Genomic DNA, 12,190 nt, shown 5'->3' with positions numbered 1-12,190 from the left:
TATTTATGTGTGTGTCAGGGGTTCAGACCTTTTTGGGTTGCGGCTTTTCTCTATTTATGTGTTTACTTTTAATTCTCATTTAACAGTCACCAACAGTTGGCCAATTTGCCTCCACCAGGTGGGAGGATAAGCGCAGGACTTTCTAACCTTTTCCGACAATGCACCACTTCACCCAGAAAATTGTTGCAATTACAAATGTTTAGGCACTCTCCTGTTTTTTGTATCGGTATGACACAAAAAAGTGGAGAAACAAAAAGCCAAATCTGACACATTCCAAGCAAAACTCCAAAAATGGAATGGACAAAATTATTGGCACCTTCTCAAAATTGTAAGACATAATTGCATTCCAAGTTTGTGATTCTCCTGTAATTTGTTATTAAACTCATCTGTATCAATTAACAGGGTCTGAGAATATAGAAATCACACCAGAAACCAGTTAAAATGTTGGAAAATTGACTCAACCTTTCTGTTGTGTGTCTCTGTGTGCCACACAAAGCATGGAGAAGAGAAAGAGCAGCAAAGAATTGTCTGAGGATTTGAGAACAAAAATTGTGGAAAAGCGTGGACAACCTCAAGGTTACAAGTCCATCTCCAGAGATCTTAATGTTCCTGTGTGCAACATTGTCAAGAAGTTTACAGCCATTGGCACTGTAGCTAATCTGCCTGGATGTGAACGAAAGAGAAAAATGATCAAAGACTGCAATGAAGGATTGTTCGAATGGAGGATAAAGAACCTCGATCAACTCCATGAAAAATTCAAGCTGACTTTCAGGCACAGGGCACAAATGTGTCCGCTCGAACTATACATCGCAATCTGAATGAAAAGGGACGCTATGGTACGACCCCACTGTTGACACAAAAACATAAATAAAGCCAGATTGCAGTTTGCCAAAATGTACCTCAGAAAGCCAAAATCCTTTTAGGAGAATGTACTGCGGACAGATGAAACTAAATTACAGCATATTGGTAAAGCCCATCATTCAACTGTTTTCAGAAAAATAATACAGTCCCTATAGTCACACACGGTGGAGGTTCACTGATGTTTTTGGGTTTGATTTGCTGCTTCAGGCACTGGATGTCTTGACTGTGTGCATGGTATTATGAAATCTGAAGATTACTAAAGAATTCTGGGGTGCAAAGTCGGGCCTAGTGTCAGAAAGTTGGGTCTCTGTCAGAGGTCATGGGTCTTACAGCAGGACAATAACCCAAAGCAGACATCAAAATGCACCCAGAAATGGAGAGTACTGAACTGGCCAGCAATGATTCCAAATCTAAACCCCATAGAGCACCTGTTGAGAGATCTTAAAACAGCAGTAGGGAAAAGGAACTCTTCCAATCTGAGAGACCTGGAGCAGTTGGCGAAAGAAGAGAGGTCCAAAATTCCAATAGAGAGGTGTAAGAAACTCATTGATGGTTATAGGAAGCCATTGATTTCAGATATTTTTCCAAGAGGTGTGCTACCAAATATTATAATTGGGGTGCCAATAATTTTGTCCAGAGTTTTATGTGTAATGTGTCAGATTTGGCTTTTGTTTCTCCACTTTTTTGTGTCATACCAATACAAAAAAAAAGAAATAAACATGAGAATGCCTAAACATTTATCATTGCCACACTTTTCTGGGTGAAGTGGTGCATTATCTGACAGAAATGCAGGTGTGCCAATATTTTTGGCCATGACTGTACATAGATGATGTATGACTTTACATGGAAGACTCTTACTTGGGACTTCTTTTCCTCCAGCAATGTATGAACATCAGACAGGAGCTGAGTGTCATTGTAATCTGTCATGGAGCCAAATGTATTAACCCAAATGATGGACTCAGCGGGGGAAATCTGCAGAGCTCTCTTCAGCCCATAGAGGAGGGACTGATTGCAGTTTAATGAATGGTAATAGTAATTTTCATAAGTAGAATAGTCATTCCAATAGTCTCCTGGTATGCTTTGTAAGAAACCTCTCCAGTCATTGGTGATAGTTTCATTTGTTTCTAAAAAGAAAAAAAATTGAAAAGTAGAGATTAAAATAAAAATGAAAATAAAAGTTATAAACATTAATAATAGCATAAGAAATAGTAAGAGAACCAATCCATCCAACCAAATTGTGATATCCTTCTCAGCTTAGTAATGTAGTTTGCTCATAAAAAATAAAAGAATGTACAGATTCCAATTATACCCATTTTCAGGGGAGATCACTTCTCTCTGACTGCTAAATATTGATAGTGATTTGATTGACCCAAAGAATGATTCTTTGTGGAATGTACATATCATACTCTGCTGCACTCTGTATGATGTGCTTTATGTTGTCCTCATGTCTGCTGTACTCTATGCTGCTTGTCACATAGTCCTCATCACTGCACCTTATAAGCTGTGCTATACATTACATATTCGGATCTATAGGCTGTACTATACATTACATATTCTGATCTGTAGGCTGTACTATACATTACATATTCTGATCTGTAGGTTGTACTATACATTACATATTCTGCTCTGTAGGTTGTACTATACATTACATATTCTGATCTTTTGGCTGTACTATACATTACATATTCTGATCTATAGGCTGTGCTATACATTACATATTCTGCTCTGTAGGCTGTGCTATACATTACATATTCTGATCTGTAGGCTGTACTATACATTACATATTCTGATCTGTAGGTTGTACTATACATTACATATTCTGATCTGTAGGCTGTACTATACATTACATATTCTGATCTGTAGGCTGTGCTATACATTACATATTCTGATCTGTAGGCTGTGCTATACATTACATATTCTGATCTGTAGGCTGTGCTATACATTACATATTCTGCTCTGTAGGCTGTACTATACATTACATATTCTGATCTGTAGGCTGTGCTATACATTACATGCCCCTGATCTCTGCACTCTGTAAGATGTGATAGTTAACCACTTTAGCTCCGTAAGATTTTACCCAATTTATGACCAGGCCATTTTTTGCAGTTCGGCACTGCGCTACTTTAACTGGTGATTGCACAGTCATGCAATGTTCTACACAAACAAAATCTATATCCTTTTTTCACACAAATAGAGCTTTCTTTTGGTGGTATTTGATCACTACTGTTTTTTTTTAATTATTATTATTTGCGATATAAACAAATAAAAAAAAACCTCAATTAAATAAATAAATATGTAATACTTTCTGTTATAAAACATTTCCAATAGAAAAATAAAAAAAATACAATTTCTTCATAAATTTAGGCCAAAATATATTCTGCTACATGTTTTCGGTAAATAAAATGCCAATAAGTGTATATTGATTGTTTGCTTGAAAGTTATAGTGTCTACAAACTATATATATACAGTATACTAGAATTTTTATTTATTCTTTTTCTTTTTTTTTATACTAGTAATGGTGATAATCAGCAACTTATAGTGGGACTGTAACAGTGCAGTGGACAATCTGACACTAACTGACGCTGGGGGGGTGGCGTTAACTGACTAACTGCCACTGATATCACCATTGACACTACCCTGTTTCCCCGAAAATAAGACCTAGTGTGATTGTCGGTGATGGCTGTAATATAAGCCCTATCCCCCCAAATAAGCCCTGGTCTTATTTTCAGGGTAGGGCTTATTTTCAGGGAAACGGGGTAGGGCTTATTTGGGGGGTAGGGCTTATATTGCAGCCATCACTGACAATCACGCTAGGTCTTATTTTCGGGGAAACAGGGTAATACAGTGATCAGTGATATTGCTATATGCTTTCACCTTTCCTAATGCCACTGGCTGGGAAGGGGTTACCATCTAGGGAGATGAAGGGGTTAAATGTGTCCCTAACAATGTTTAGTGTGTTTGCTGTTTCACTCAGCAATGTGCTCGTGCTTTGCAGGGAGAAAAATAGCGTCATGTTGCTGCTTCATTAAGAGAGCTCTGTGTTTTTTTACCACCACAGAGTTCTCTTCTGTCATTTGCTGAGCCAATCAGCGGGTCCTGGCCATAAATCATTGGTCACTGTTTGGGTTGTGCTGCAGCACAGTATTTTGTGTCTGTGTGTGCATGCTGTGATGTACATGTATGTGATTCTGCCTGTACAAGATGACTGTACTGTGCCATGTTGGTTAAAGTGATTGGAAAGCTTTAGTTCCTTTTTTATTAAAATAATAAACATGTTATACTTACCTTCTCTGTGCAATGTTATTGCACAGAGCAGCACTGATCCTCCTCTTCTGGGGTCTTCCATCGGAACTCCTGGTTCCTCCCCCCATAAGAAGCCGCTTCCTATGGTGGGCACTCGTATGTGCTTAATCCCGAGCCAGGCTGTTTGCATGTATTCAGACTCATAGCCCAGCATTGCCCTGCCCCCCACTCTCTGCTCTCAGTCAAGTCTGTGAGACAAGGGAGATGGGAAAAAAAGCTGCTACAGGTGTTCACAGCACTGGATTGAGATGGGGCTCAGGTAAGTATTCAGGAGGGGGCTGCAGGGGAGTTACTAATAAAATGTGTGCAGAGAACGACCTTTGAAAACATTTTTACCTTTACCGCCACTTTCATGCTTGCTTATTACTCCCCAGTATGGATGAGTTTGATGTACCCCTACCCTTTAACCAAAAAAGTGTCAAAAAAGTAGACAGTTTTTGACAATTCCTTTATTTAAAAAAATGGGTGACTCCACCCCTTCTGATGTCATGTGAGGTAATGTGACATCAGAGGGCGGGGTCACCCATTTACATCACGGTGGAAGCCTCCCATGAAGGTGGAGATTTTCTGCCTTTTAAAAAAAATTGGGACCGTCGGACGCCGTGATTGACGATGGATTTACATCGCGGGACACTATTTTTAATAAAGGAATTGTCAAAAATGTTCTCCTGTCATTTTTATTTTTTACGATACCCATTCACATGGGGGGGTGGGATCTGGGGGCCCCCTTGTTAAAGGGGGCTTTCAGATTCGGATAAGCCCCCTGTCCGCAGACCCCCACAACTACCGGGCATGGGTTGTTGGGATGAGGTCCTTGTACCCATCAACATGGGTGACCCCAAACCACCGTCCCCATGTGAAGGGCATGTGGCCTGGTACGGTTCAGGAGGGGGGCACTCTCTCGCCCCCCCTTTTCCTGCTGCCTGCCAGGTTACATGCTTGAATAAGGCTCTGGCATGGATGGTGGGGTGGACCCCCGCACCAAGATTTTTTTTTTATTTTGGCGCGGGGTTCCCCTTAAAATCCATACCAGACCTGAAGGGCCTGGTATGGATTTTGGGGGGACCACACACCAATTTTTTTTTTAAATTTGGCGTGGAGTTCCCCTTAACCTCACTGGCGGTGTTCCCGAGTGTGGCTTTGGATCGCATCGCAGGATCCAGGCAAAGTTACTTACCTTGTCCCCAGGATCCTGTAATGTCTCCCATCTGTGTGTGCGAGCCGTGTCCTCTGCTCGATCTATCACAGTGCCAAGCTCCGTTCCCTGCGAGCGTTGCGACGTATGGGGACGGAGCCCGGCTCCAAATTCAAAAAGTGAAAAACACAGAACACATACAGTACACTGTAATCTTACAGATTACATTACTGTATCACAATCTTTCACATCCCATTTGTCCCTAGTGGTTTGTCCAGTGCCCTGCATGCAGTTTTGTATTATAAATACTGTTCTTTCTGCTTGGAAACTGGAGATTGTCCATAAAGTTTTAAAGTGTATAAAAATACATGTTACTTTCAAATACAGGTAAAGCAATTCAGGTGAGAGTACAGTACTGATACAGGTATACATCATCCACAATTATCTATGATTGACCACTAGATAAAGCAGGTATGAGACCACCCAGCCCAGGGAAGGTATTACCTGGGACTAATACAAGATCAGGGAGACTAGTTCGTTGGAACCCACTGTCCGATTGTAGCGGGAAGTCGATCCTGTTCAAATGACTAAAGATTAAATCGGTGAATGATTAAGAGTTTGATTGATCATGTTAGGACGTCTCTCCACCCCAAGGGGAACTCACTGTGGAGGGGACGGACCTGGTCAATTCCTCCATGAAAATGGTCGTTTGAATGGGAGAAGCGTGTCTGCCCTGATCTGCCCCTGATGTTTTATTGTGGGGGATATGTTGAGTTATGTGGAAATAGCAACAAACATTCAGTTCTTTATGGTATTGAGTGTTTGATTCTGGGTACCTCACATTATGGCCAAAACCATTGCAGTTTAAGAGGCTATTTGAATGATATCAGCCTGAAATAGAAAAGACAAGGAAGATGCTTTGTCTCCACGTGAAGAAATTAAGGGAAGGGAAGAGAAGAGGGAAAAGAAAAGCGAGTATCATTAGGGCGAAAAGTGTCATCAGGAAGGAAGGTCACCTAGAGAGTGTGGGAATAATCAGGGTCATCTACAAGCCTGGAAGTAATGGTATACTTACGTATTTCGCACAGGGCTCCCAGATTAATTCAAATTTGTGGGTTTTGTCAAGCAGCTTGCTGACAATCTTCTCCTGGGCCATGATCCAGGAGATTTTATGTTTCATCGCAGCTAACGGTACAGGGAATATTTCATTTTTATTGTTTCACTTTAAGCATTATTAAAATCACTGCTCCTTTTTTTTTTGCATTCATACGTGTCCCGTGGGGCAGGACCCGGGTCCCCAAACATTTTTTATGACAATAACTTACATACACGCCTTCAAAATGAACACTTCTGATTTTTCATGTTTGTGTCCCATAGACTTTAACAGTGTTTGCGTGTTTGCACAAATTTTTGGTCTGTTCGTATGTTCGGGTGCGAACCAAACCAAACCAGCTCTTTTAGGTTCCCCTTAATTAAAGGCTCAGACAGAGTTTCAATTCTATGTTTATAATTTATTTGCAGAAAAGCAGATATGATAGAAGAGTTTCATTATTTTTATAGTTTGTTTTGAAGTTTTTAGGGTCCCAGTAATGTCCTGAAAAAGCAGTTACATTAATGGGTCAGTGGGACATCTCTGACATTCTGTAGATATCCACCATGCCTCCTCTATAAGTTTGGGAAGTGATGTCATTTCTTAAACCCCTCCCAGCCATCACATCAGAGGCTGAGTGAGATATCAGGCAATGAAGGACACCCCTCTGATGATTGTATATAGGGGGATGAATGCACATCAGTTCAGGTGCAGGAAATAAGGAAATGTGCAAAAATTTAGGGATGGAGAGTAAAAATGTGAGCGTAGGTTCAGAAACAGAAAGTGAAAACCTGTACATGGGTGCCGGGATAGAGGTGAGCATCAGTGCAGTGCCAGAGAGTGAAGAATTACATGTCAGGCTGAGAGTGGATGGACACTTTGTGAAATTCACCTCAATGGTCAGCCTGACTGCACACATAGAGGGATACCACTGAAATAATTTTTACAAGAATAAAGCATGGCATAGAAATTAAAATGTTACAATGTAACAAGTAAAGTAGTGACTTTTGTATTTACCTGCATAGTCCAGGATTACTGAAGTATATTGTCGTGTGACACAGGGGAATCTGGCTGATACAGATTTCAGAGCTTTCCCAAAGTTGTATGCATAACCAGAATACACTATAAATGCATCCATCAGTACAGTAAAGGAGGTCCCCTCTGTAATACAAATCGATCAGATAATACAATGTTCTGTTGACATTTTATAAAACACATTAATGATCATTGATACCATTGTAACAAAATCTCTTGGTCTATTTTGGTGATGAACTTGGCAAATACATGTTGTTGGAGCTTTACATCAGGTCAGGACGGCAGTGACATGTTTTTGTTTTACTGTTTAGTTGATAAGATCTGACAATTTCTGTATAAAATGATTTTTCCATTGGCTGAGTGTACTCCTGGGCTAAATCTGAAATATCAAATTTCCCTATTTTGAAGTCTAATAGGCAAAGGTTTGGTAAAAAAAAGGCCATGGGGGTGGGCACTGTCTTTTGTACGGAGGAGGGGAAAACATAGGAAGCGCCACCTCAGTGTAGAATTAAAGTAAAGTAGTAATCCCAAGGCATATGGTACACTCACAAGATAAAAAAGGAAATCACGGACACATGATATCAGGACTCAGGAGGGGCAGGGTCATCCTGTGACGTCACCCTGAGGCCCGGCCCTTACCTATATAAGAGCTGTCAAAGCGAAGAGAGAGAAGTCGGTGAGAGGCCTCCCATGGTGGTGAAGCATTTTCCATTTTTGCTATTTTTCAGGTCTGTCAGGTGGCATGGTTGACAGTGGATTTACATCGTGGGACACTTTTTTTTCGTTTTTATTTGTTAATAAAAGATTTGTCAAAAACTGTCTCTTGTTTTTTTCACTTTTTGATACTTATTTGGTGAATGGGTAGGGGTACAATGTACCCGATACCAATTCACATGGGGGGGCGGGATCTGGGGGCCCCTTTGTTAAAGGAGGCTTCCAGATTCCGATAAGCCCCCCAGCCTGCAGACCCCGACAAGCACAGCCCAGTGTTGTCGGGAAGAGGCCCTTGTCCCCATCAACATGGAGACAAAGTGCTTTGGGGGGCACCCTCCCCATGTTGAGGGCCTGGTATGGTTCGGGAGGGAGGGGGGCGCTGGTATGGATTTTGGGGGGACCCCACGCCATTTTTTTAAATTTTGGTTTGGACTTTCCCTTAAAATCTATACCATATCCAAAGTTCCTGGTATGGATTTTGGGGGGGGGCATGCCATTTTTTTTTAATTCTGTTATAGGGTTCCCCTTAACCACTTAAAAACACTGTATTATATACTCTGCACTGCACTATATTATATACTCTGCACTACACTTGCACTATGTTATATACACTACACCGACTGCATTATATACTCTGCACTGCGGTATATACACTACACTGACTTTACTATATACTCTGCACTGCGGTATATACACTACACTGACTGCACTATATACTCTGTACTAAGATATATACACTACACTGACTGCACTATATACTCTGCACTGTATTATACAATATATGCTACACTGACTGCACTATATACCCTGAACTGTATTAGATATGCTACACTGACTGCACTATATACTCTTATACTCTGCACTGTATTATATATGTTACACTGACTGCACTATATACTCTGCACTGTATTATATACACTACACTGACTGCACTATATACTCACCACTGTATTATATATACTACACTGACTGCTCAATCCACTAGCTACCCAGACTAATCTCTCTCCACTAATACACACTACACACGGCCGCCATTGGAAGCAGCCTTACATAGTGTGGGGTGTGGACTTAGCCCCTAAAGCCATCATGGCTCTCAGCACATGACGCTGTGATTGGCCAAAACATACAGGTCAAGTGCAGGCTTTGGCCAATCAGCTGCCATCACTGCACTGCGATCTCGCAGTGCATTATGGGGCGCTCGTCAGGCAGGCGAACGTTCCGCGAGAGCCCTATATGTTTGTTTGTACTATGAACAAACTAACATCCATCTCTAGTACAGGGGACTCAACAAGACTTTTGCCAAGTTAAATTCAGGTACCTACCCTGCTTGCTTTAAAAATAACTACATTAATAATGTATTCATGATTCCATAACTGCATTATCCGCCCTAGATAATTGTACTTACACATGATTGGATGAATGAAATGAAGACAGCATCACCTGATTTGCTAAACTAAATGAACATTCATTTGCATTCTTTAATCCTCTACTCCTTTAGTAAATCAACCCCAGTGATAGGCTCTCATGAGATCACATCTTTTTAAATCCTAAAATGGTCAGTTCCTACTCCAGATATTGTATAGATAGGATGGTTTTATTCATGTGGATCAACTCAAATTGTAGGGTTTATGTTGTGTAACCAAAAAGTGCAAAAGGAAGAATTTAGATCTCCTTGCTTATTTCAGCCAAAATCATTGAAATTGTGTAAAAAAATGATTGATAGAGTTCTTCTATTAGAGATTCTTCACTTGGTGACTTACCTCTCTGTGTACAGTGGTAGCCATCAGTACCTGAAGAAAAGGAAACAATAACATATCAGATCCACACAAAGCATTCTTCTCCTACAAAAATGAGCAACAACTTCAACTGTTCTGTTTGCTTAAAGTCAACTCCCCCTCCCATCATAGTAAGTGCATATATAAGATATACATTATAGGAGTATATACTGCATATTGTATATATAGATAAACTTTTTTCCTTCTCTGGTATGCTTTTTTAAGCAAGTTGCACAACGTTTTGGACCTACAAAAATAATATGGATGAGTTATAAAGGTTTTGAGGTGTAGGCTCTGTATAGAGGGTTGTGACAATTCAGCCCTGATACCTTTCATGCCTACAAAGTAGGAATGGGCTCAATGTACCCGGGTTCAAGACATGGGATGTTTTTTTCTCAAACATATGACAATAATGCTGAATTCATACCTCATTTAAGTCAATGTGAAATCAATTATCCTCATTTTCAAGGCTAAAAGGTAGGCCTGAGCTCCTTAACCACTTCAGCCCCGGAAGAATTTACCTCCTTCCTGACCAGAGCACTTTTTGCGATTCGGCTTTGCTTCGCTTTAACTGACAATTGTGCGGTCGTGCGAAGTGGCTCCCAAAAAAAATTGACGTCCTTTTTTCCCACAAATAGAGCTTTCTTTTGGTGGTATTTGATCACCTCTGCGGTTTTTATTTTTTGCGCTATAAACAAAAAAAAGCTACAATTTTGAAAAAAAAAAAATGCATTATTTTTTACTTTTTGCTATAATAAATATCCCCCAAAATTAAAAAAAAAACATGTTTTTCCTCAGTTTAGTCCGATATGTATTCTTTTCCATATTTTTAGTAAAAAAAATCGCAATAAGCGTTTATTGATTGTTTTGTGCAAAAGTTATAGCGCCTGCAAAATAAGGAATAGTTTTATGGCATTTTTATTAATATATTTTTTTTTTACTAGTAATGGCGGCTATCAGCGATTTTTATCATGACGCCGACATTATGGCGGACACATCGGACATTTTTGACATATTTTTGGGACCATTGGCATTTATACAGCAATCAGTGCTATACAAATGCACTGATTCCTGTGTAAATAGCACTGCCAGTGAAGGGGTTAACCACTAGGGGGCAGTGTAGGGGAGTGTTTCTAACTGTGGAGGGGCGTGGCTACATGTGACACATCAGTGATCTCTGCTCCCAATCACAGGGAGCAGAGATCAGTGACACTGTCACTAGGCAGAACGGGGAGATGTTTGTTTACATTAGCATCTCCCCATTCTTCCTCTCCATGAGGCGATCGCAGGTATCCCCGCGGCGATCAAGTCTGGGGGATCCGTGACCCGACTCATGGAGCTCCCGGGCCGGCACGCACTGCTAGCGGCACACATGCAATAGCACAGCGGCAAATTTAAAGGGGCGTACGGGTATGCCCATTTGTCCAGCCATGACATTCTGCCGATGTACATCGGCGTGCGCTGGTTGGGAACCGGTTAAAGGAGAAGTATAACCAATGCTTGTTTGGCTGTTTTCTCCTGTGGATCACAGGAGTGCAGTTCGTTTTGTACTCCTGTGACCCGTTTTCAGCAGAGACGTTATAAATGTCAGTCCAATCACCACATCATGGCAACAATAAAGTCTGAATACACCAGGTGCCTGGTCTGACACCCGGATCAGCCTCTCAGAGAGCCCCTGAGAGCCTGAGACTGACAGTCTGCAGCTCTCTGCTCACAGAGCTCTGAAAACCGGTCAATCGCTGTTTGATCGCTCAGTTCTCAGTGCAGAGGCGCCGGGGGACAGATGCAACATCGGATCGATGCTGCATCCACCTAGGTAAGTATGAATCAAGAAAAAAAAAACCTTTACTTCTCTTTTCAGGACACATGGGTGTAAGCCATCTATCTGGTCCTGGTGCTTTGTTCACCTTTAATTTGTCTAACTGTCCCTGGACCTTATTAATTTTGAGCCATTGTGGTTTGTTTGAGGCTGTGATAATACTATATACATTAAGAACTTGACCGCCTCCATTTTCCTTCATATACACAAAGCTAAAGAAGGTATTCTATAGATTTGGACACCTTTTGGGACCAGTCACCAACTTTGATCTATCATGTAGGGATCTACAGACTCAGACTTTATTTTGTTACTATTAATATCTTTAAAAAATTTTGAAGGTTTGTATTTGTATCTTTCCCAACCTGTTTTTGCCCTGTCAGATTTATGTGTTTCCATACATAATATATTATAGTATTAAGTTTGCTGAGAACCTGACAAATGATCTATAAAGGGGGATG

The 12,190-nt window shown here is 40.8% G+C and overlaps 1 protein-coding gene across 1 annotated transcript in view; it reads right to left on the bottom strand.

The window, feature by feature from the left end:
* LOC141147853 (uromodulin-like) overlaps positions 1-11,934 on the bottom strand; it is an 88,058-nt gene extending 76,124 nt beyond the window's left edge. Inside the window, exons 1-4 of the mRNA XM_073635020.1 lie at positions 11,763-11,934; positions 9,899-9,928; positions 7,407-7,550; positions 1,720-1,985 (exon numbers count right to left, since the gene is read on the bottom strand). Coding sequence (XP_073491121.1) covers positions 1,720-1,985; positions 7,407-7,550; positions 9,899-9,928; positions 11,763-11,934 — 612 coding nt within the window. The remainder of the gene's footprint in view (positions 1-1,719; positions 1,986-7,406; positions 7,551-9,898; positions 9,929-11,762) is intronic.
* Positions 11,935-12,190: the final 256 nt, after the last annotated feature.

This window comes from Aquarana catesbeiana, linkage group LG06 (genome assembly GCF_042186555.1).
Source record: "Aquarana catesbeiana isolate 2022-GZ linkage group LG06, ASM4218655v1, whole genome shotgun sequence".
Taxonomy (NCBI): Eukaryota; Metazoa; Chordata; class Amphibia; order Anura; family Ranidae; genus Aquarana; species Aquarana catesbeiana.
This window is presented reverse-complemented; position numbering and strand designations above follow the sequence as displayed.